The sequence below is a fragment of the Heteronotia binoei genome, chromosome 14 (assembly GCF_032191835.1).
Source record: "Heteronotia binoei isolate CCM8104 ecotype False Entrance Well chromosome 14, APGP_CSIRO_Hbin_v1, whole genome shotgun sequence".
NCBI classification, from domain to species: Eukaryota; Metazoa; Chordata; class Lepidosauria; order Squamata; family Gekkonidae; genus Heteronotia; species Heteronotia binoei.
In genome coordinates this window covers 12,276,636-12,300,297 of record NC_083236.1, presented here as the reverse complement: position 1 = coordinate 12,300,297, position 23,662 = coordinate 12,276,636, and the positions used below count along the sequence as shown (strand labels likewise).

At 45.0% G+C, this 23,662-nt stretch overlaps 1 protein-coding gene across 1 annotated transcript in view; it reads left to right on the top strand.

The window, feature by feature from the left end:
• Positions 1-21,755, top strand: part of SEC23B (SEC23 homolog B, COPII coat complex component) — a 33,552-nt gene extending 11,797 nt beyond the window's left edge. Inside the window, exons 6-19 of the mRNA XM_060254098.1 lie at positions 51-195; positions 1,161-1,319; positions 4,256-4,371; positions 7,197-7,320; positions 7,725-7,805; positions 8,793-8,882; positions 9,760-9,866; positions 10,030-10,183; positions 12,042-12,119; positions 12,392-12,553; positions 14,506-14,592; positions 16,797-16,952; positions 19,077-19,142; positions 21,319-21,755. Of these exons, the coding sequence (XP_060110081.1) occupies positions 51-195; positions 1,161-1,319; positions 4,256-4,371; positions 7,197-7,320; positions 7,725-7,805; positions 8,793-8,882; positions 9,760-9,866; positions 10,030-10,183; positions 12,042-12,119; positions 12,392-12,553; positions 14,506-14,592; positions 16,797-16,952; positions 19,077-19,142; positions 21,319-21,408 (1,615 nt within the window). The 3' untranslated portion in view covers positions 21,409-21,755. The remainder of the gene's footprint in view (positions 1-50; positions 196-1,160; positions 1,320-4,255; positions 4,372-7,196; positions 7,321-7,724; positions 7,806-8,792; positions 8,883-9,759; positions 9,867-10,029; positions 10,184-12,041; positions 12,120-12,391; positions 12,554-14,505; positions 14,593-16,796; positions 16,953-19,076; positions 19,143-21,318) is intronic.
• The last annotated feature ends 1,907 nt before the right edge of the window (positions 21,756-23,662 follow it).

Here is a 23,662-nt window from a genome sequence, read left to right as displayed (position 1 = left end):
CTGAACCTTAAAGAGGTTAAACTGCGTACTTTTCTGTTGAATTCCTGCAGATTTCTTCAGCCTGTTCACAAGGTTGACATGAACTTGACTGATCTCCTAGGAGAACTGCAAAGGGACCCGTGGCCAGTCACTCAGGGAAAGAGACCTCTGCGATCCACCGGAGTAGCTTTGTCGATTGCTGTTGGGTTACTGGAGGTATCTTCGTTACCTGTAATGGGCCATGTTCAGACATCAACACAAACAGATCTAAACTCAGCGTGTTCCTGTTCTTGTGGTGTCCCTTCCCTTTTCATCTTGAATGTGGAGGTCCCTTGAAGGCTTCCTCTTCTGGAGAGCCCAGAGCCAAACACTAATGTGCTGCAGCATCTGAAAGCAGGTGCCTGGGCTAATTTGAGGTGGGCTAATTAGACTCCCCTGCTAAGCTTTCTAAGCTTCAGTCTGCTTAAAGCCCTAGTTTATAGGGTTTGGGGGCCAACACTTCCCATTCACTCAGGCATCTGTATTAGCATATGACAAACTGCCTCAGTTCAAGGCTTCCCAGACCCAGAAACCTTCAGTTGCACTCTGTGCACAACGAAGCAGAGGAGGAGGAAAGAGGAGAGTGCGTCAACATGGCAGCAAGCTGTTCAAGCTTATCAGGGACACACTTCTGTTTGTTATTATTTCTGAATGCAGCCAGTATTAAATTGTGGTGGCAGTTGACTGCTTTCGCTAAATGTACTCAGTAGCTGAAAGAGAGATTTTTGTTCAGACCTGTTTATTGTAGACCCTATCTTGTGTATTGTGCGGAATCCTCTAAACGTTAATTGTTTGGGAGATATTTTAATACTGCTTTTAAAGTAATTGCAGGTTATATTCTAGAACTCTTTTTATGTCTATCACACTTTGCCCACCATTATAGACTAAGATTTCGTGGGCGAGTGTTGAGCAAATAGCAGTTCTTACTAAGAACTTCTTAGCCATCTTCGTGTGAGAGATGTGCTCTGTGTGTGTGTGCATGCCTACATACACAACTGGACCGAGGTACACTGGGCCCTCTTTTCCTAGTGAAGTACCAAAACCAGGGAATAGAGTTTGTCCACAAATGCGATGTTCATCTGTCCTGATGCTTATCACAACTTAATCTATCCATTCCCCCCCCCATCTCTTCTCTGCACCAGGGAACATTTCCAAATACTGGGGCCAGAATAATGCTGTTTACAGGTGGTCCACCAACTCAAGGGCCGGGCATGGTGGTGGGAGATGAGCTGAAAACTCCCATCCGTTCTTGGCATGACATAGAGAAAGACAACGCACGCTTTATGAAGAAGGCCATGAAGGTAGGGGCTCTTTGGTCTTTCTGGGACAGTCCGTCTGGGCTGGGGTAAACGACTTTCCTTACATGGTCTGCTGAGCATTTGGCTTTCCTGCAAAAAGTAACTCCAAACTTTTCCAAAGGTTTCCAACACTTTCAGTTAAATGCGTGCTTCTTTCCATAAAAATCTTTCTGGAAATTTTCCATACACCTGTTTCTCTTGTCCCTGCTGCTCATTTCTGATGTGGCTGATGGTTGTCCAGATTTGGCATGAGGCACAGACCAGCCACTGCCTATTGAGCCATGGGCTCCTCAGCCATCCTCTTATACCACTCTTACCTTTCAACCCTTTTCTGGCTGGGGGGCCTGCAGGCTGGACGGACTGGCTCTTCCTGCACTTTTCCACGTGGCACCTTCACTCCTCCCATGTTGCTTCAGGTGGGCGGCCACATTGGTGTGAAGCAGCAGGACAAAGTTTGCGTCCAGTCAGGTGCCTTGAAGACCCAACAGTTTTATTCTGGGTAGAAGCTTTCATGTGCATGCAGAATTAAACTTCATTGGTGCCACAACTATTCATTTGTGTGTAATGCTGCCGCCAGGAATTTAATTCCAAGCACTTTATTTAATGTTCCCAACTGAATTTATGCCCAAGCTCTAAGGCTTTGTCATTGAACTATGTGGCCCTGAGGATGAGACTCTTATATTTTAAAACTGTAGGAACTCAAGGATAATATAAAACAAATGAAAACTTTATTTGTAGAATAAGCGTATTGGTTTCCAAGATGTTTATAGCTTAATTCTTCTATGAATAATAGTAACTTCTGACTGAGTAACTTCTGACCTTCTGACTGAGGTGTCACACAGACACTTCACGCACTCCTCCCCTCTCATATCTTCCTTTCTCTTCAGCTCAACTTTCTGACAGCTTGTCTCTCTCACTCTGACAATATTAGGTTTTGACTCTCTATCTAGCCCTTAATTTGTCCTCTAAAGTATTCTGCTTTTCTTCCCTAGAATTTTAATGCCTTTCATAGCACTACATGAGATTCTAATCAAAAGACTGCTCCTCAGATTCATTCATTCATTCATTCATTCATTCATTCATTCATTCACTGCTACCTCTCTGCTGAGAGCTCACTGCTGATTGACTTCTCTCTCTCTCTCCCCCCCCCTCCCTTCCCCTCCACATACCAACCAGTTGCCTCACTCACTCATTCCCTCTCTTTCACACACACCCCTTTCTCTACTGCAACTTACCAACAATTAAAAGAACACACATATACAAATTCAAATCATTACAGTTGGTCTTACAGGTGCCACTGCACTCAAACTTGGTTCTCCTCCATGTGGAGCATGTTGCCTTGTCGTCCCACCTCCCCCACCCCCGCCCCCAAGGTTCCCTTTGTAACACCACAGGCTCTGACTTTTTTGGTTGCTGTCCCGTGTTTGTGGAGCAGCCCTCCCTGGACAGGTCAGGAGGACTCTCACCCTCCTGAATTTTCAGCAGGGCTGCCAAGAAGTTATTCCCTTGAGCTTTGAGAGTAGTTTTAGGGTTAACAAAAGAGAGCACTTTCTGCTTGCCAGGGCCATTTTATCACTTTCATGTGGTTTTAATGTATTTGACATATATTTAGTTTATATGTCTGTGATTGTTCTCTGGCTTGGATCCTGATTTGTTGGGAGAAAGGCACATTTATAAATATTCTGCATACATAACCACAGAGAGAGGCAAAGGACAGCTGCTTGGGCAGCTGTTGGCCCAGAGATAGTGGCTGCCGCCTACAAGGTTAGTGTGGGTTTTCTGGGAGAATTTCCCAATTCTAATTTAAATGGATTATTTAAATAATGTCAGCAAAAGATGGCAAATATAGCATGCATGAGCTTAGGAGCACATCAACACACAATCTGTGTTTTGTATCTCACATCTAGTCCTTTGTAAGATGCTGAATGGGCAGCACAATTGTCCTAACAGCTATCAATAAACAGGGTAGAAGTTCTTCCATGGAAATATCCAGCACTGGAGAATTGTCTACCCTGTGTCTCTGGATGTTGCCCCCTTTGCTTTCTGGCCTCAAAGCTTGTCTCTCTGGAAGCCAGCGCAGCAAGTCAGACTTCCTTCCTTCATACCTGTGAATCAAGGGAGGGCATGGAAACTTGGTGGCCACCAATATGCGGATGACACCCAGCTCTGTCGCTGGACGGCAGCCTGAGCTTCACCTCAGAGAATTTGGCCAAGGAACTGGAGGCCATGGCTGGGTGGTTATGGCAGAACTTTGGCTTTACTGGCTTACAATCTTTCAGCCTCCAAAGCTCATCCACTCCTTGCCTTTCTTTCCCTCCCAGGCAAGGCATTTCCCTCAGCTTTGCTCTTGCGTCTTCTCTTCTTCGCTGATCAGGTTGCTGCTTTTTAGCCTGCTGTTTGCTTTTTGACTCCTGGTCCTTTTATCATTCCGTTTCTTAGTCTTGAACCACTTGGTTTGCTCAGCACACTTTTCTACTAACACCAAATAGTCACTCCTGTACTGAGTGACATTTCTTCTTCCAGCCCATCTTTCTTACTGGCCTTCACTGCCTGTTGTGTGTCTTTGCTCATGGACTTTTGCCTCCCTGTCAGCGTCATGTGTCACTGCCTGTTCTGCCTACTTCTGTCAACTGCCAGGCTCTCTAGGTCCTTTTTCTGTCTGGATTCCCAGACAGTCCCTGGACATTTGACCTACCAAGTTCCAGTTCCTGACATAGCTCTTCCCACATCCGATTTCAGTATTCGGACATGCAAACCGATATTTCTCACAGAAATTACACTTTGCCCATACGCAGTCAGACACATTAACCCTGAAGGAGTGGAATGTTCATGGATATTCTGTAACTGCATAGCTCACTTACTAAATACAGGGAAGCTCTCAAGTGACCAGCCTGTACTGAGACTTTTCAGTGTTATAGCTTCTTTCTGTGTTTTCACAGCACTATGAAACACTGGCTAACCGGACAGCTGCCAATGGACACTGCATTGATATTTATGCCTGTGCTCTGGATCAGACGGGCCTTCTGGAGATGAAATGTTGTGCCAATTTAACTGGGTATGTCCCAAATCCTCAACAGAATGGTCTGTTCCTCTATGATTTTCTCGATGGAGAAGGACTGGTTGACTGACTAACATGCAACCCTTAAGCTGTGCCCACAGCCATCCTGTTTCTTCACAGGACTAAGAGAAGCAGGGGGTTAGTCTGCTGATATGTTCCCCCAGGGAGGGAGAAGGGAATATTTGCAGCTGTTTGTTCAACTGCCATAATATTGTATACATCAGGTTTCAAAACCTTTAATGGCATAATAAAATAATGAATAAAAATACAAACAGGATCTAAAATGAAAGAAGCAATTTTATTTTTATTTATTTATTGCACTTGTATCCTGCCCTCCCCAAACGGACTCAGGGCAGCTAACAACAGTCACAATTCGATGACAGATTCACATTATAACAATAGAACATTAAAACATTAAAGTATTTAAACAGTTTAAATACATTAAGACAATGTCACCGAGAAAGAATGCTTAAAAACAGAATTGATCAGATATTCCTTGCCTTTTTCTGAATATACAGTACAATAGCCAGATACTCAGCCACTAATGCGACCAAACTGGTAGATTTATCTGCAAGTAAATACTGAGTAATTCTTTCCAGGGGGCCAGAGAAGTTAGAAATAACAGGATCAAGAAGTTGCTGGCAAATCTTACAGAACATAGGGCAATGGAGTAACCTGTGGGTAATTTAATCTGGTTCCAATAGATAATATTTACGTGATCTGTTCTCAAAAGGGATTGAGAGAACAATTTATGGATACCTTCTCTTCAGCATGGGGTTGGACTAGATGACCCTGGAGGTCCCTTCCAACTCTATGATTCTGTGGTTCTATGCTGTAATGTAACAGTCTTCAACTTCTGCAGATTTAAGGCTCACTTTCAACCTCCCCCCCCCCCCCCGAGGCAGCAGCATGGGGCACATTGAACTGCAAGCTTCTCACAGTCATGCGACAGAAAGAGGAAGAGCTCAAGTTCTAACTACCCTGATGGGGAGGCCAGGCCTGTGGGGACAGGGCACTCTAGCTGAGCATCAGGGGATTAATCATCATGTGGGACAAGCCCAGGGTCAGAGCCAAGGAAGAATCCATTCCCCCCCCTCCACAGAGTCTTCCTCTCTGACTGTTTCTCTGTTTACATGCAGAGGCTGGAAGTGCGAAACTCGTGCTGTGTATGTATCCACACTAGCACTAATCCTTCCCCAAAGCAGAGGCTCTTACCAGGTGGGATTTAGAAGAAGAAGAAGATATTGGATTTATATCCCGCCCTCCACTCCAAAGAGTCTCAGAGCGGCTCACAATCTCCTTTCCCTTCTCCCCCCCACAACAGACACCCTGTGAGGTGGATGGGGCTGAGAGGGCTCTCCCAGCAGCTGCCCTTTCAAGGACAGAGGCTCAGAGCGGCTACAACCTCCTTTACCTTCCTCCCCCACAACAGACACCCTGTGAGGTGGGTGGGGCTGAGAGGGCTCTCCCAGCAGCTGCCCTTTCAAGGACAACTTCTGCCAGAGCTATGGCTGACCCAAGGCCATGCTAGCAGGTGCAAGTGGAGGAGTGGGGAATCAAACCCGGTTCTCCCAGATAAGAGTCTGCACACTTCACCACTACACCAAACTGGCTCTTTACTTTCAGTAAACCTGCGTAAGGAAGATACGCTGGAGTAAATGAAATTTGATTCTGCCATCCGTAGCATTTAAGCCTTTTTTCTTTTAATGCGTATTATGATTTGAACTATATGAACTTTTAAAAACTGCATATTATACTTATTGATTGTTGTTACCCACCCGGACCCTGTTTGAGGGAAGGGCGGGTTTTAAATAAAAAAATAATAAATAAACAAACAAGATTGGTCGTTAAAAGCTTGGTTCTCCATGGTTTCTGTCAGTTTCTACAGGAAACAGGCTAGAAGTGGCAAGGCTGTTGGAAGACATAATCTCCTCCCCCAAGAAAGAGGAGGGTCATCCCCCACCTTTATAGTGTCCCTTAACTTTTCTTCATGGGAAGGAATTGCAGGGGAGGAATAAAGTGCTACCAGGCCAGGGAAGGACTGCTGGGAAAGCAAGCCTTGTGCTTGATATGGGATGCCCTGGACTTCACTGAGAAGGAGCTGGAAGGGCACAACCCAGTGCGAAGCCATCTTGCAGGGTTTGTGCACCTCCTTTCTTTCTCTCCCCCGTCTCTTGGCCACAAGGCCAGTCATTTTGCTCCTCCATTATGGTTAGCAGAGGAATGTCCCTGTCCGTGTCTGAATGAGAAATGCATTCACAGCACCTGGTCCAATTTGTGTTCAAATTCACTAGGCTCTCCTTCTCTCCTGTGGAGCTGGGTTATTACTTAACTGCTTAACAGAAAGGTTTTTCAGACTCCTTAATGCTTCCCATAAAAGGGTTAGTGAGTAAGAGGATATTTTGCTGTTTTGCAGGTAGTTGTGTTGGTCCAAAGCAAAATGCCAGAAAGAAAGCTGTATAATGCCTTTTGTTAGGACCAGGCAGAGAAACATAACATGGCTCTCAAATGCCTCAGAGCTCTTAGTCAGGCTGGATGTTAAAAAAACAGGAGGAGTAAAAAGCTACAATTTGAAGTCCTCATCTGCTAAGCATCCTGTGTGGGGAAAACGAAGCAGGCATGCAGATTTAAAATGGTGGTGATGTCAGGTTGCACGCTTTGGTCTTCTGAGAGGAAGAAACAAAAAATGGAAGCGTCGTGTTGAAATCCCCCCCCCCAAAAAAAATAAAAGGTAGAGATCAAAGTCTCTCTGTCACTAAATACCCAGTTCCCTTGCATGTCGTAGCTCATTCTCTTTCGCTGTGATGTTTTCTTTTTCTCAGAGGCCACATGGTGATGGGGGACTCCTTCAACACCTCTCTCTTCAAGCAGACATTCCAGAGAGTGTTTAGCAAAGATCTCAGCGGGGAATTCAGAATGGCTTTTGGGGCCACTTTAGAAGTGAAGGTGAGTCTGAGGGGCACCTGCTAGCAAGTCAGGTACAGAGCTCCCTACTACTGTATCCTCTTAATCCTGGAGCAAATTAGTAATATATCCCCGTGTTTGTAGCTGCCAACACCAAACAGTTTGCTTTTAAATCAAGATCTCTTCCTTACTTTCTCATAATGGCACTGAATACACCTTACCTACCCAAGAAGTACTTCTCGGAAGTACTCTGTTTTGAGAGAGATTTACACTTTGTTTGTTTTATCACATGTTTACACAGACTGCATTTAATCTTTGAAGTTCACAGTCCTAAAATGAGGAGAGTCAAGTCGGAAGGATTTCTGTCTGGTTGTGAAGAGATGAAGAGATCCAGTAGAGGATGGCTTTTTGTTTTTTTGATTGACAAAAGCTTTTCTTTGTGTTAGACCTCTAGAGAACTGAAGATCGCTGGAGCTATTGGGCCATGCGTGTCCCTGAACGCCAAAGGGCCGTGCGTTTCAGAAAATGTAAGGGGCTTTTGTTTTGTTTATAAGTGTAGCAGGTTGAGATTTGTGGGCTAGATCATGCCACCAGTAGGACAAGAACACAAAATGCTGTCATAAAAGGAGACAGCTGGGGAGCCTCGGAATTTAGCTGCTCCTTTTCCATGGGGAGATCATAGGCAGGTTCACTAGTGGGGTAAGGAGTCCTAGGCAAGAACCCGCGTTCTTGTTTCCACATGTCACGTGGGAAGCATTTTGTGAATGACGTGCTCCATACTTTAGAAGAGCCAGTTTGGTGTAGTGGTTAAGCGTGCGGACTCTTATCTGGGAGAACCGAGTTTGATTCCCCACTCCTCCACTTGCACCTGCTAGCATGGCCTTGGGTCAGCCATAGCTCTGGCAGAGGTTGTCCTTGAAAGGGCAGCTGCTGTGAGAGCCTTCTCCAGCCCCACCCACCTCATAGGGTGTCTGTTGTGGGGGTGGGGAGGTAAAGGAGATTATGAGCCGCTCTGAGACTCTTCGGAGTGGAGGGCGGGATATAAATCCAATATCTTCTTCTTCTTTAACTTTTGAGCATCAATAAGAATTCATGGGAGTTTGAAGCGATGGACTAACGGGATAGCTAGGAAGATTTGGTTCCTTCAGTGTGCAGCACTTAAGTGTGTGGAAAGACGTTAGTTTTGTTTGCAGACACCAGCTGGTGTCCAGAGAGGCGGGGTCATTCCCGTCATAACTGTCAGACTGGATATCCTCTAAGATGTATGCGATCAGAGTCGGTCACATCCCCACTGTGGATGGCAGGCAGAGTAGCAGTTGAAGCAAGGGCTCTGTGGGCAGGCCCAGGTCATACTTCTGTTTCAGCTGTCCACGTGGTCGTAGGCTGCAGCCTTTGCTTCAGTTCCTTAACTGCTCATTCTTGGGCAGAAGTTGAGATGTGGGTTGTATCTTGTAGCCATAATGCAAATATAGCCCTGTAGAATAAAACCTTGATCTCTCTGGACTCTGTCACAGGAACTTGGGGTTGGTGGAACGTGCCAGTGGAAAATTTGTAGCTTGGATCCTGCCATGACTCTTGCCATTTATTTTGAAGTAGTGAATCAGGTGAGCCCTCCCTCCTTTACATACCTGTAACGTTCGCTGTACATTCTACTTATCCGTGCAAGTCACTTATGCAGATTACCAATTAAAAGCTTACAGTTGCTTTCTAACAAGCAGAAAATGCAAACTTTAGTATCCCTAGCTGCATCATTATCTTCTTTAGCATGTACTCCCCCCCCCCCCCCCCGTGTGCTGTTTTTTATAGTGTACCTCAGTTTGCAAGGCCTGACCGAGACTGCTGATGTTAGGATGGTTTGGAGGGTCATTAATCCATTAGAGGGAGGGAAGGCAGCGTGGCGTAACCTGATCTCCACAGATCTCGGAAGCTCAGCAGGGTCACTAGCAGTGTTCCTCTAAGCTGAGTTAGCGTGAGCTAGCTCACAGATTTTTAGCCTCCAGCTCACACATTTTTGTCTTAGTTCGGCCCCGGAGAACAATAATTGATGCAGGAGCTCGCAACGTTAATGCCAGTAGCGCACAAAGTAGAATTTTGCTTACAAGACTTCGCAGCTTTGAGGGAACATCGGTCACTAGTTGGAAGGGAGACCACCAAGGAGGACTCTGCAGGGGAAGGCAATGGCAAACCAACCTCTGCTTCTCCCTTGCCTTGAAAGCCCTTGTTGAGGGCACCGTAAGTCTGATGTGACTTGAACACACACAACACACACTCTTATAGTGACCTGATTTGGTCTCGTTTGGGTTACTGTGGCCCTGCACAACAGCATTTGTCTTTTTCACTTCTCCAAGAAGTCCGCCAGCTGTTGCCCTCTAGTAGAATGCACTGCTTTTGTTTGATTTTGTTATGTGCCTCTGCATGATAATTTCATCCTTTTAAGATCTAACTTCTGTCCTAAAGGAGCCTCTTGTTTGTCTTTTTCAGCACAACGCTCCAATTCCTCAGGGCGGCAGAGGCGCTGTGCAGTTTGTCACACACTATCAGCATTCCAGCACGCAGAGGCGCATTCGTGTGACTACAATTGCTAGAAAGTGAGAACAAAACTGTGAAAGCTGAGCGAAACCCTGTGGGCTTGATGCTAATGCTGTAATTACAGGCATTGCTGTTCCGTGGTGTGAGTGCAGGCAAGAAGCTTTTGTGTGCCTCTTTAAGTAGTTTTTCATCTTCCCTACTAATTCTTCTCCTTCTGATTAGCTGGGCAGATGCACAGAGCCAGCTGCAGCACATCGAAGCTGCATTTGACCAGGAAGCCGCTGCGGTCTTGATGGCTCGCCTGGGAGTCTACAGAGCTGAATCAGAGGAGGGGCCGGATGTCTTGCGATGGCTGGACAGGCAGCTCATCAGACTCGTGAGTGTGATTGATTGGCAGACCTGCATATCTGTATTGTTATTGGTTCAGGCATATTTTAAGCTGATTGGTCAGTCAGTTACCTACCCCCCTGTGTATTCTACATTTAAAGAACCTATCCTTACTTCTTCAATAACGGTTTGGGGTTTTGTTATTTAATGAGTGAAATTCAAAACAAGATTTGAACAGCCAAATTCATCTCAGTGAACAATTTAGAGAGTAAACTTTAACAAAGCATTAGGATCTAATTAAGGTTTGAATCCTGTTACCATTAGGTGGATCTCTAACTGGTTGACAATTGCACCCAAAGAGTGCTTGTGAATGGTTCCTCATCCTCTTGGAGAGGAGTGACAAGTGGAGTGCCTCAAGGATCTGTCCCTGGACCTGTTTTGTTCAGCATCTTTATCAATGATTTGGATGAAGGAATAGAGGGAATGCTTATTAAATTTGCAGATGATATGAAACTGGGAGGGGTTGCAAATACAGTAGAAGACAGAAACAGGATACAGGATGACCTTGACAGGCTGGAAAACTGGGTTAAAATCAATAAAATGAATTTTAACAGGGATAAATGTAAAGTTCTGCGTTTAGGTAGGAAAAATCCAATGCATGGTTATAGGATGGGGGAGACTTGTCTTAGCAGCAGTATGTACAAAAAGAATCTCGGGGTCTTAGTGGACCATACGCTGAACATGAGTCAACAGTGTGATGTGGTGGCTAAAAAGCCAAATGCAATTTTGGGCTGTATCAACAGAATTATAGTGTCCAGATCATGTGAAGTGATGGTATTGCTTTATTCTTTTCTAGTAAGACCTCACTTGGAGTTTTGTGTTCAGTTTTGGGCACCACATTTTAAGAAGGATATAGACAAGCTGGAATGGGTCCAGAGGAGGGCGACGAAGATGGTGAGGGGTCTGGAGACCAAGTCCTATCAGGAAAGGTTGAAGGAGCTGGGGATGTTTAGCCTGTAGAGGAGGCGGCTGAGAGGTGATATGATCACCATCTTCAAGTACTTGAAGGGCTATCATATAGAGGATGGTGCGGAATTGTTTTCTGTGGCCCCAGAAGGTAGGACCAGAACCAGTGAGTTGAAATTAAATCAAAAGCGTTTCCGGCCCAACGTTAAGAAGAACTTCCTGGCCGTTAGAGTGGTTCTTCAGTAGAACAGGCTTCCTCAGGAGATGGTGGGCTCTCCTTGCTTGGAGGTTTTTAAACAGAGGCTAGATGGCCATCTGACAGCAATGAGGATCCTGTGAATTTAGGGGAGGTATTTGTGAGTTTCCTGTATTGTGCAGGGGGTTGGACTAGATGACCCTGGAGGTCCCTTCCAACTCTGTGATTCTAAGTTGCATAAATCTGCAGTTGTATTCATCCCAAAGTAAAAGTGTGTAGGGAAAGACACTGGCCATAGGGAAAGACACTGTGTAGGGAAAGACTATGCTGGCCATAGTGTCCTCCAAACTCTGAACTGAATTAATGCTTTTCAAGTGGCTTTGGAAACTGTTTTAGTGCCAGAAAGGTTGTGATTTTTGTCTTCCTTGTAAATTAGGATTATTGAAAACCAAAGGGAAGTGGGGAGGCCTTGGAGCAATTTGAGCTGTCAAATAATGTTTGGTGTTAGCTAGGGATGGGCACAGAGTGATGCGGCCCAAATGGAACATTACTGGGGGTCTTGGGAAGCAATTTTCCCTTTATTAAAACTACAGCCTTTATTACATTTGTATAATAAATTTAACTCCCTTTCCATCTACAAGACGCATGCATTTTTACTACAGTATCTCATCATCATCCTTGTTTTTACATGTGATCATATAAACAACTTACAGAATTAATTGAGGCTTACACATTGCTCCAACAGTGCCAGAAGTTTGGACAATACAACAAAGATGACTCTAATTCATTCCGACTGTCTGATTCATTCTCTCTATATCCTCAGGTAAGGCATTTTTTTTCCCCCAGACACTTTTGGAAAGCTGACATCAGTGGAGCCACTTGTGTGATTCTTGGACAGATGCTTGCAACAGCAAATCAGCAAATTATTTTGATGCATGTTGGTATCTTTATATTGCGCTTGTCCGGTCAAGTCTGTGGAAATGCCCGCATGGGAAGGTTGGAAATGCGTGGCAGGTAACAGCAACTTTGAGTGGCTTGTTGGTGCCTGGCGTTCCAGCAAGACTTCTCTACTGTTTGTTTTGCTTCCCCGCGCAGTTCATGTTCCATTTACGACGCTCGCCATTCCTTCAAGTGTTCAATAACAGCCCAGACGAGTCTTCCTATTATCGCCACCACTTTGCCAGGCAGGACCTGACCCAATCCCTCATCATGATCCAGCCTATCCTCTATTCCTATTCGTTCTATGGACCACCAGAGGTGAGTTTTGTAAACACTAGCACCATCCTTTGGAATGGTGTTGGGGGTGGGTGGGAATTATTTATTTCCATTTTTAACCCGCCATTTTCCTGGCAATTGGGGCTCAGGGTGCTTCAACAATAGAAATACAAAACCTAAATATTCTCTAAAACTATTTAGCACATTGGCGCTCTCTCGTAGGGTTGCCAGCCTCCAGGCAAGACCCAAGGATCCTCTGAAATTACAGCTCATCTCCAGACTACAAAGATCAGTTCCCCTGGAGAAAATGGGTGTTTTGCAGGCTGGGCTCTAGGGCATTGTGCCTCTCCAAGGACACCAGAATTGACAAATCTTTAATCAGCCAGCAAAAGCATGCCCCCTGGCATCAACCATTAAAAACACCCCCCTCTAGAGCTTCTTATTTGGTCCACATCACATCATATCAGAATGGCACTTAAACGGCTACATTTTCAGACCATGCCAAGTGAGCTGCTAAAATTAATTTTTATCAGTTTTAGAATTTTAGTAGGTTTTAATTAAACTGTTAAATTAATTTTTTGTTTAAATATATTGTATAACTAATGTATTGATTCATGTTGTTAGCCGCCCTGAGCCTGCTTCGGCGGGGAGGGCGGGATATAAATTAAATGATGATGATGATGACTACAGTATCTTCAATTCCATTTGATCAGTGTGTCTCTCTGTCGAGGCTCAGTGGAAGATCTTGTCCACTGTATCTTAGTTTGCCCACTGTATGTAGGACTCGGGAATAAATTCTTTAATCAAATTTTAGTTAACACAGCTGACAAACTAGCCTTTTTCGCTCTCAGATGCCGATATTTTTAATTCTTACAGATGGCTCTTTACACTTTCGCTGCCAGGGAGAGTAGAGCCAATGTTACCATCAAGAAAGCTGCTGAATGATGTGTGTGGAAATGTGATAGAGAGTTATAATTTTAGATAATCTCTGTGTGTACAGTAAAGGCTGATGACTACACAACTGACAGATTGGCATGATGCTTCTGTCCTCCTCAGGTTTCACTCACAAATCTCCAGTAATTTCCCTCCCTGGACCTGGCATCTCTACTCTGGCACGATGATCAGAGAAGCTGATAGTAGGCCCGGTTAGATAGCCTTAATGGAACGCCTGGAGGAATAATTCCATCTTACAGCCCCTGCAGAACATCAGCTAGTTTTCTCAGACAGAACATTCCACTATGTTGGGGCCACAATCAAAAAAGCCCTTGTTCTGCTCAAAGTTAAATGAACTACCCAAGAGCCAAGCATCACTAGCAGCTAGTATGACTGCAGGGGTACATAATGGGACAATCTCAGACCATCATGCCTTAAGGTATGAGTAGCCAACCCAAAATCTAGAAAACGTAAAGTCTTGTGTTAAGCTCTTCATCGGGGGTATTGGGACACACACACACAAATCTGCCTTCTGGTGAAACTTTGCTGAAATGTGATTGGGAGAGAAGGGCAGTGTACCCTCAGTAGTTTCAATCATTTAAATACATTTAGATGTAGGTTTAAGAAACTTAAACTTTCTTAATTTAGATGTATTTAAGAAACTCTGTTTAATAATGGGAGGTGCTGCTGCTTGTCCTCAGATTCTGGAGTTCTCGATAGCTTCTTTTTGTAGACAATGATACGTATGTCACGTTTTGCTCTCCTTGCTTATGAGGAACATCCAGCATACTTGAACTGCTAAGGATATATGATTGCTCAGGACAGCATTTAAAAAAAATACTTCAGACCATTATTTCCCCTTGGATAGGCCCTTTTTTTTTAAAAGAACCAGAGAGTGGTTGCTTTGGGGAGAGTGAGAGCGACGACCTAGATTTCCACACAGTTCTGCAGTTGTTTTAGAAAATGAGTCCTGAGGTGAGGGCAGTGTACTCGTGCACCTTTTTGCTTGCTAAGGCAGTCTGCTGCGCTCGGGACTGATGCTTCCCCTTCTGCTTTCTCAGCCTGTGCTCTTGGATAGCAGCAGCATTCTTGCTGACCGGATACTTCTGATGGATACCTTCTTCCAGATCGTCATTTACCTTGGTGAGGTAATGTGCAAATAGCCTTCTGTCCCATCTGAGTTCTGCCTGTGCTGTGTGAGCATCAAGGAGTTCCTTGAAAAATCTTGTCTGTCGTATTTCTTTGTTTTTAAGTATAAGAACTACACCAGCCTGGTGTGATGGTTGAGAGCAGCAGACTGTAATCTGACGTTTCTCTGCTCTTCCACATGAAGCCTGCTGGGTGACCTTGGGCCAGTCACAGTTCTCTCAGGCCTCACTTACCCTCATAAGTTGCCTTTTGTGGGGAGAGGAAGGGAAGGCGATTGTTAGTTGCATTGAGACTACTTAAGAGGGAGAGAAAAGTGGGGTATAAAAACCTACTCTTCTTCTCTTGAAGTGGAAAGAGATCTTAATAATGATACACAATTCTATCACTGCCTGCCTCCCTACTCTGACTATTGTTGTTATCCAGGTTTTGGAAGCTCTTGAGCTGGGGTAAAAGGCACTTAGCATAGGAAAGATCAGGCTAGAAGACTTCCCTCCCTCCCTGAACTCTGATCTAGAGCAATAGGCTGACATTTAATATTTGAGTGTAGATGACAATCTGTGAACTTATTCCTACATCTGGGTCAGCAGGACTCCTGATTTCATTGCCTCTGTTATATCCATAGGTGAGACAGGTGCTCTTCTTTGTCCAGTTCAGGAAAGCATTGCTCCATGCATATTCAAAAGGGTTTTTTTCCCTTCCTTTTTTAAATTTTTTTAACAAATCCTTTATTTAACAGTTTTATATATAAAAAAAAAACTATACATAAACTATACATAAACATAAACAAACCACCACCCATCCCTCCAAACCAAGGAGCTTAAGGGGCTTCACCATAACACAGTTCCAACTTTCTCATAGTAATTCCCATGCTTTTTATCCATACATATAAATAGTCCCATGTCTTCCTACAGTCTTGTAGATTTCCTCCTCTTAATCTTACAGTTAATGTGTCCATCTCAGCTGCTTCAAATAGTTTTTGTAAAAACTCATCCCTGGCTGGTAATTTAGAGACTTCCCAGTATTTCGCGTACAGGATTCTCACGACAGTTATTATATACAACAACAATTTTTTTTCTTGTCTGGATAAACTCCCTTTACACACATTCAACAAGTATAATTCCGGAGTATGTTGCAGCCTTAGTCTTAATATTTTTTGTGCCCAGAAATTAATCTGGGCCCAATATTTTTTTGCATATTCACACTGCCACCAAATATGGTAGAGGGACCCCTTTGCTTTCCTTCATTTCCAACATTTTGTTTGAGTACTTAGGGTATATTTTACTCAATCTTTCAGGTGTTAAGTACCATCGATGCATCATCTTATATATATTTTCTTTAAACACTGCTGATTTGGTTAATTTTAAGTTTTGATTCCAAATTTCAAAAGGTTTTAAGGAGTGGGCGGCTTTTATCTATACAAGTTCACATAGAGATGGAAAATACATTAGTCAGTCAGTCAAGTTAATTGCACGTGGCCGTTCCGTTACAAAACATATTCTACACTACGGGTCCCCAACCCCCGGACCCTGGACCGGTAGTCAGCAACCGGGCCGCCAGCCTCGCTGCCCACCCCCCGGCGGCGCCGCCTCCTCCCTCCATTTTCACGATTTTAAGCCGGGGGAAGGACCTTCCGGGCTCTTTAAAAGCTTATTCCCCCCCCCTTCCCGTGGCAGCAGCGGCGAGCAGCTGCTGAACAAGCGTGCTACCCTTGCCTCCGAAGTTACCCTTGCTGCCGCAGTTTCCCCCGCAGATCAGCTGATTGGCAGGGGGTTGAGCTTTTAAAGAGCTTGGAAGGTGCTTTCCCCGGTTTAACACGGAGGGAGGAGGAGGCGCCGCGGGAGGGGGGCAGGCCACCAAAGCTGTGTTGCACGGTGGGGGGAGGCCGAATTCAGTTCCCTCACCCTGCCGGCTCTGGAGCCATGGTGGGCGGCCAGCCGGTCCCTGGTACCAAAAAGGTTGGGGACCACTGTTCTACACTATGATTTTAGGTGTCTGAAACGGAAAGCTATAGATTTTGTCCTCTGAATCTGTGGAAAGGTTCCTTCCAGAGGATATTTCTCAGGGACATCTGGCTTCCCTGCCCTGCCTGTTTGTTATTTGGCCCTAGTCTTATCTTTTAAAGCCACCTTCCGCTAACTGTCTTCACGTGTTAAGAATTTGCTGGATATTGATTGATTCTTCCTCTCCCCCCCCCCCCCATAAGACTATTGCCCAGTGGCGCAAAGCTGGCTATCAAGATATGCCTGAATACGAAAACTTCAAGCACTTACTGCAGGCGCCTCTAGATGATGCCCAGGAAATCCTGCAGACCAGGTTCCCCATGCCGCGTTATGTTAACACAGAGCATGGGGGCAGTCAGGTAAGCCAACTCTTTGCATGGGTCTAAAGAAACATCAGCATGTAACATGGGTCTAAAGAAACATCAGCATCAGAACTGGATCGCCTCACTGTCTGCCCACCTCCCTCTCCAGAAATCACTTTTACCAGTTTAAAAAGCAAAACAGGAGGCACATGATGATGATCAACACTAAATTAATTGGGATATACCCATTTTATTTATTCGGTTTCTTTAAATACAAAGAAAAGTTTAAGAGAACTGCATTTGTGAACGATGTAGATTTAGGCAAAAAACAAAAAAAACACCCCACCCCACAAATTTTCCATCCTTTAAGGTGAAGCCTGTCAACGCTGGAGAACAGCAGAGGGTGAAACTGGAAAAGTTCTAAGAAAACCTGGACGTGATTAATGCAATACATTATTATCCTTACAGGTCAAGGGCAGCCTCCTGCTAAAATTGGTTTTACAGGGGAGGGACGGTAGCTCAGTGGTAGAGCATCTGCTTGGTAAGCAGAAGGTCCCAGGTTCAATCCCTGGCATCTCCAAAAAAGGGTCCAGGCAAAGAGGTGTGAAAAACCTCAGCTTGAGACCCTGGAGAGCAGGGGAGGGACGTTGGCTCAGTGGTAGAGCATCTGCTTGGGAAGCAGAAGGTCCCAGGTTCAATCCCTGGCATCTCCAAAAAAGGGTCCAGGCAAATAGGTGTGAAAAACCTCAGCTTGAGACCCTGGAGAGCTGCTGCCAGTCTGAGAAGACAATACTGACTTTGATGGACCAAGGGTCTGATTCAGTATAAGGCAGCTTCATATGTTCATATGTAAGAGCAGCAGTGCTAGATCAGGCCAGTGGTCCATCCATTCCATTTCTAGCTGCAAGAAGAGGGGAATTTGTGCTGGCCTGCGAAATGTGAAAAGCAGTCTGGTTTGGCAAGCCTTTGGGGGGAAGAGAGTCACATGATAATTCATGCCAAGTCTTGGACCTCCCCCCACCGCACCTCTCCAAGTAAATTTCCCAGTTTGACTTTCCCTCATGTATCTGTCCAACAATGTGGCCTGTAACCCACTGAAACTCATATTACAATAATTGTTGCTGGTCTTTAGGGTGCTGGTGGATTTCTGTTTTATTTTGCTACAACAGGCTCACACAGCTACTCTTTTGCTATCATAATGGAGTGTGTGGCTCACTGGTAGAGCATCTGCTTGGCATGCAGAAAGGTCCAGGTGCAATCCCCAACATCTCCAGTCCAGAGGATCAGGTAGTGGATTGTGTGAAAGAGCTACTGGCAGTCTGAGTAGACAATACTGAGCATAATGGACCACTGGTCTGATTCAGTATAAGGTAGCTTCACGTGTTACTGAAAAAGGGTTCTTCTCTTTGTTGCATAAGTCTAGCTTCTAAGAATAAAAGAGCTGTCAGCAGGATTCCCAATGTAATTTAGTGTGTTCAGGGAAGTGTCACTTGGGAGGAGACATCCTCTAAATGAAGCTGCATCCAGGCCATTTATGGCTTTTTAAGGACAAACTCCAGCACTTTGAATTGTGCTTTAACCAACGGAAAGCCAACGTCAGTCTCTTAGTAGACGTTACAGCCTCCCATTGGCTCACTCATCAGCCCCTGTAAGTGGTCTGCCGTTGCTCTAGGGTAGTCCAGCTTGCAGGTTACCAGGGCAACTGTTCCCCTTTTCTGATTCAGTCAAACAGTAGGTGTCATTTGTGCGGTAGGCATCTGTCCCATGAGGGTTTGAAGCATTAAATGCCAGCTTGATGTCTTGGATTTGGGATCACAGAACTCACCCTTCCAGATTCTCCCCCCAGCCGTGCCAGAGAGGCTCTAATTTAAATTCAGATTAAACAGTGTGAAAAGATAAATTCCAAGGCCTTGACAGATTACACATACGTCTGAAATAAGCTTGACCGTGTCTTGTTCAGGTGGGCAGCCGTGTAGGCCTGAAGCAGCAGAACCAAGTTTAAGTCTAGCGACACCTTTCGGACCAGCAAAGTGTAATTCTGGCTATAAGCACACTTTGTGCAGGCACACAAAAGCTTATACCCAGAATAAAACTTTGCTGGTCTTCGAGGTGCCACCGGACTCAAATTTGGTTCTAGTGTCTGTTCTGTTTAAAGCACTTTCTCATTTTTTGTTTCTACAGGCGCGGTTTCTCTTGTCTAAAGTGAACCCTTCTCAGACTCATAATAGCATGTATGCATGGGGACAAGTAAGTGATTATTATTTGATTAATTAGTTATTGAACTACTTTACTTCATTTATAAACTGTCTTTCTCCCTGTTGGGGACCCAAAGCAGCTTCCCTCATACTCTTGTCCTCCATTTTAATCTCACAACAACCCTGTAAGGAAGATTAGACTGAGAGTCAGTGGCCAGCCCAGCAACAACCAGTGGACTTCCATGGCAAAGCAGGGATTAGTTGCGACACCATACTGGCTCTTGGATTAAGGACTGCATACTTCCCCAAATGGGAGCACATATAGCCGGGGCTGCAGGAACTGCACTGGCTGCCAATAGTATACTGCAGGGTTTCCCAAACTTTTCTTTCCCATGGCCCGGTTATTTTTATACTTCTCCTTTGTGGCCCACTGAAATTTGGGGGTGGAGCCGGGAGACAGGAATTATGTCATTTCCTGTGGTGTCAAGGGCCAAGTGATGTCACTTCTGGGGCACACTGAACCAAAACTCCACCTTTTCCTGTGATGTCACTTCCAGAATGTCCACCAGTGGGGCAGGGCACTAGAAGCCCTCCCACTGTTGCTTCTCCCCCTCCCAGCACCAAGAATACAGACAGAGCATCACTTACAGGAAAAGAAAGGAAGAAGGGGGGGGGAGGAAAAATACAACCTTCTCACCATCAGATGACCTCAGTCAGCAAAAATTCTGCCCAGGGGTCATTTGGTAAAAAAAAAAAATAGCTACTGGAATGCCCACTCCCCTCCCCTCCCAATTGAAAAAAACACACACACCCTTCTTTGCTGCCCAGGCCTCCTGGGGAAATCTCCCCAAAAGAACATACTGCAAGGCACAGGAAAGCTCATACCTTGAAGAACACTTCATGGGTCTAAAGTGCTAGTGGACGCCAGCTTTTCTCTCAAACACTGGGAGGGGGGGAGAAGGAAGGAGAGGCAGCCCAGTTCTTCTCTGCACAACACAGAGATGGGGGAAGGAAAGAAGCCAAACAGAGCTCAGACTTTGCAGCCTGTGTCAGTCTTCAAGGCTAGCTTTTCTCTGTACAACTGAGAAATGGGGGAAGGAAGGAAGCCATACAGAGCTCAGGCCTTGCAGCCTATGCCAGTCTTCAAGACTAGCTTTTCTCTGCACAACAGAAAGACAGGGGAAGGAAGGAAGCCAAATGGAGCACAGGCTTTGCAGCCTGTGTCAGTCTTCAAGGCTAGCTTTTCTCTGCACAACAGAGAGAGGTGGGAAGAGAGCAGAGCAGAGGTCATGTTTTGCTGGAGGCTAGGTTTGGCTTTTCTTGTGACCCGATAGTGAGGTTTTTGTGGCCCGGTACTCGGCCACGACCCTGCAAATGGGAAACACTGGTATACTGGATTCGCTACAAGGTGCTGATTATCACCTTTAAAGCCTTATATGGCCAAGGACCTGCTTACCTTAGGGACTGTCTTTCCCCACACATTCCCCAGAGGGTACTCAGATCTGGGACAAAAAATCTATTGGCGATCCCTGGACCAAGGGAGGCTAGATTAAAGTCCACCAGAGAGAGATTGCTGCCCCTATTGGTGGAATCAACCTCCGGAAGAGGTTAGGGCCTTCCGGGGCCTCGCCCAGTTCCACAAGGCCTGTAAGACAACACTATTTTGGCAGGCCTTTAATGGATCTGGAATGACTGATATGGTGGGACTGATGTACATCTAATATATACTGAATGTTACCTGAAGTGAGAGAATACCAAATGTGATTAGCACCAGATTGTTTTAACTGTTTTAGTTTGTTTTGTTGAATTGCTTAATTGTACAATTGTTCTGATTTTACTGGTTGTGAGCCGCCCTGAGCCTGCTTCAGCGGGGAGGATGGGATATAAATCCAATAAACCTATAAACCACTGTGCATGTGAAAAAAATAATTAAATGGTGACCTTCGACTGTGTAGGAAGCACAGGTGAAAATGTGTCATTCGCTCTTTGCCAGTCTGCGAGAGGTCTGTGTTTTGCTCATTTGGCAAGTTTCTCCATTTTTCAGTGCGCTCAGCCCAGCTACTGTGTTATCCAGAGCCTGAATGAAAATTGTGGAAATAGAGACTAGAAGAAAAGCTGTAAAATCAGCCAATGACTAGCCCCTGATCCAGTATGGACCAGGGCTTCAGTTTTTCTTGCTGACGTTTTCTGTTCGGGTTTTTGAATTTAACTGTAATTTCTGATTTTAGGAATCGGGTGCCCCAATTCTAACGGATGATGTTAGCCTGCAAGTATTTATGGACCACCTAAAGAAGCTGGCTGTGTCAAGTGCATCCTAATTTTGACTTGCCGAGGAAGCCTCTAAAATCAGTGAACTAATTGAATCATGTTTTTCACCAATCACACTCTGCCAAGAAGCTGATAACATTCCTTCTATTCTTTTCATCAAGTTTTTTGAATGATTACCTATAAAAAAGATGTAAGGGGGATTTTGTATTTCAAACTTAACTTATTGATGCACCCGTTGCCAGTATTCTGCCAGCTCTATTTGTTTCCATTCATATAATTATTCCAGGACCATGATTTATCTCATTTTAAACTGCCCTGTGTAATAATTTGTGTTTCTGTATTTGTACTTAAGAGAAATAAATTGAAGATGGTGTTAATGTTTAAGGATATCACCAGAGTGACTGTGTCGACTGTATGCACAAGTGATCTGCATTCCAGTTACCAGTCTTTATTGTCTGCTCTGGATGCAATAAAATTAGAAGCTCAAGACATTAAAGCAGACTGGACGGAAGCTTTAAACAGTTTTAGGCATCAGTTCCCAATCTTTTCGGTATGGTGACCCATGCAAGGCTGACCCTTGAGGCCCTAGGCAAATGAAGATGTTGGCACCTATCTAGGTCAGCATTCCATTTTCTGCAATGTCCAACCAGATGTTTTTGAGAACTCAACAAACAGCACACAAAGGGTCCAGCTGCCCCTATATGAATCCCAAGCTAGCGGCATCCCTGCACACCCAGCCTATGGAGGTGCCATTCCAGCCGTCAGTCACCTTCTCTGTCTCCATCACCCCACCTAAGATTTGAAGAAACTCACTCTAGTAATCAAGACATTTTTTACTTGATCAACATGCATATGCTGTGAGCAAAAAAATACTAATATGACATGGAAGATACTGTTTCCAGAGTCAGATCTCAGTTTCCGAAATACGAAAGGGAGCAATGGAAAGGGCAGGGGGGGCCATGGGGGGGGGGCCTGGCCCAGGACCCCCTTTCAGAGGCTTCATGACTCACTTTCTCATCCCAACCCACAGGCTGGGAAACACAGAACTGCAGTACCTGGACAGTGTGAGGGACATGGTGGGCAGGTGCAAATAAATTGCATCTTTTAAAGTTTTGACTTGTACAGTGAATGAAACAGGCCTAACAGGAAGAAAGGTGAAGAAAGGCTAGGCTGCAAGTCTGTGACTGGTCTGAAATCACACTGTCAGCTTCCACAGCAAGAACCTGTGACTGTCAGACCCCGCTCTGAAGCCCTAACTCCTATGCCCTCCTCAAACTCCACAGAATCTCCAGGAATTTCCCACCAACCTGGCGCTGGCAGCCATAGTTAGGACTGGCCCCAATGAGTTCTGCCTCAGGGGCCTTTAGTGATACCTTTCAGGCCAACAGTCTGTCTCTGATAATGTTGTTGGTGTTAAGCACAGGACTTTAGTTTCTGTGTCTCACTTTCCCTCTATATCTCTCTGTCTGTGGACTGTTGCCACAGGATGTCATTTTTCCCCCTTTCCAGAGGAGGATAGAGAGGAGTCCTCAGCCAATCAAGGGAAGCCTTTCTCTAGCTGCTTCCCTCCTCCACCCTCCCTCAGCTAATTGAAGGGTTTCTTTCTCTTTAGCGTGAAAGGCAGCTCAGACAATGAGGGAGGGAGAACCATAAACTGCCAGAACCAAGGTTGGTTGCCTTTGACTGACAGAAGCAGTTTGGCTGGCTAGCAACAGCCACTCGGGTGGGAGAGATGAGCAGAGTCAACCAATGAGTTCTCCCTCAAAGGCTAAAACAGGACTTGAAAAGGCCTTTCCCACCACCTTTTACTGAGAGAACCAAGCTTGGCTGCTTTTTACTGTGAGAAGCAAGGTTAGTTGCCTAGCAGCAGCCACTGCCTAAGTTTCCCTAGAGGGCTAATCTTTGTCTGTCCTGGGCCAGCAGTGGGTGGGGGAGAGCAGTCAGCCAATGCAATACAAGAGCAGTTGATTGATGGTTTGATGGGCCAAAGGTTGATGCATCATAGTCCTAACCAGTCCCAACCAACAAGGGAGTTTGGATTTGCAAAGACGAAACAGGAAGAGACGAGTTTGAGACTCCTATTTCAGTTTTGGAAATCTGTACTTTAGCCTCATGATATATGTTAATGTTTTTCTTAAAAGTTTTAAATGTAATTCATTGGGAAGGGTGGGTGGGAAACATGGCTTTGATATGAATTATTTTTATCTTTCTTCGTCCTTTTTTACTTAGGCCCCCCCAACCAAAATTATTATTCAGTATTGTTTATATAAGGACAATTACATTCACTCTTTGTTCTCACCCTGT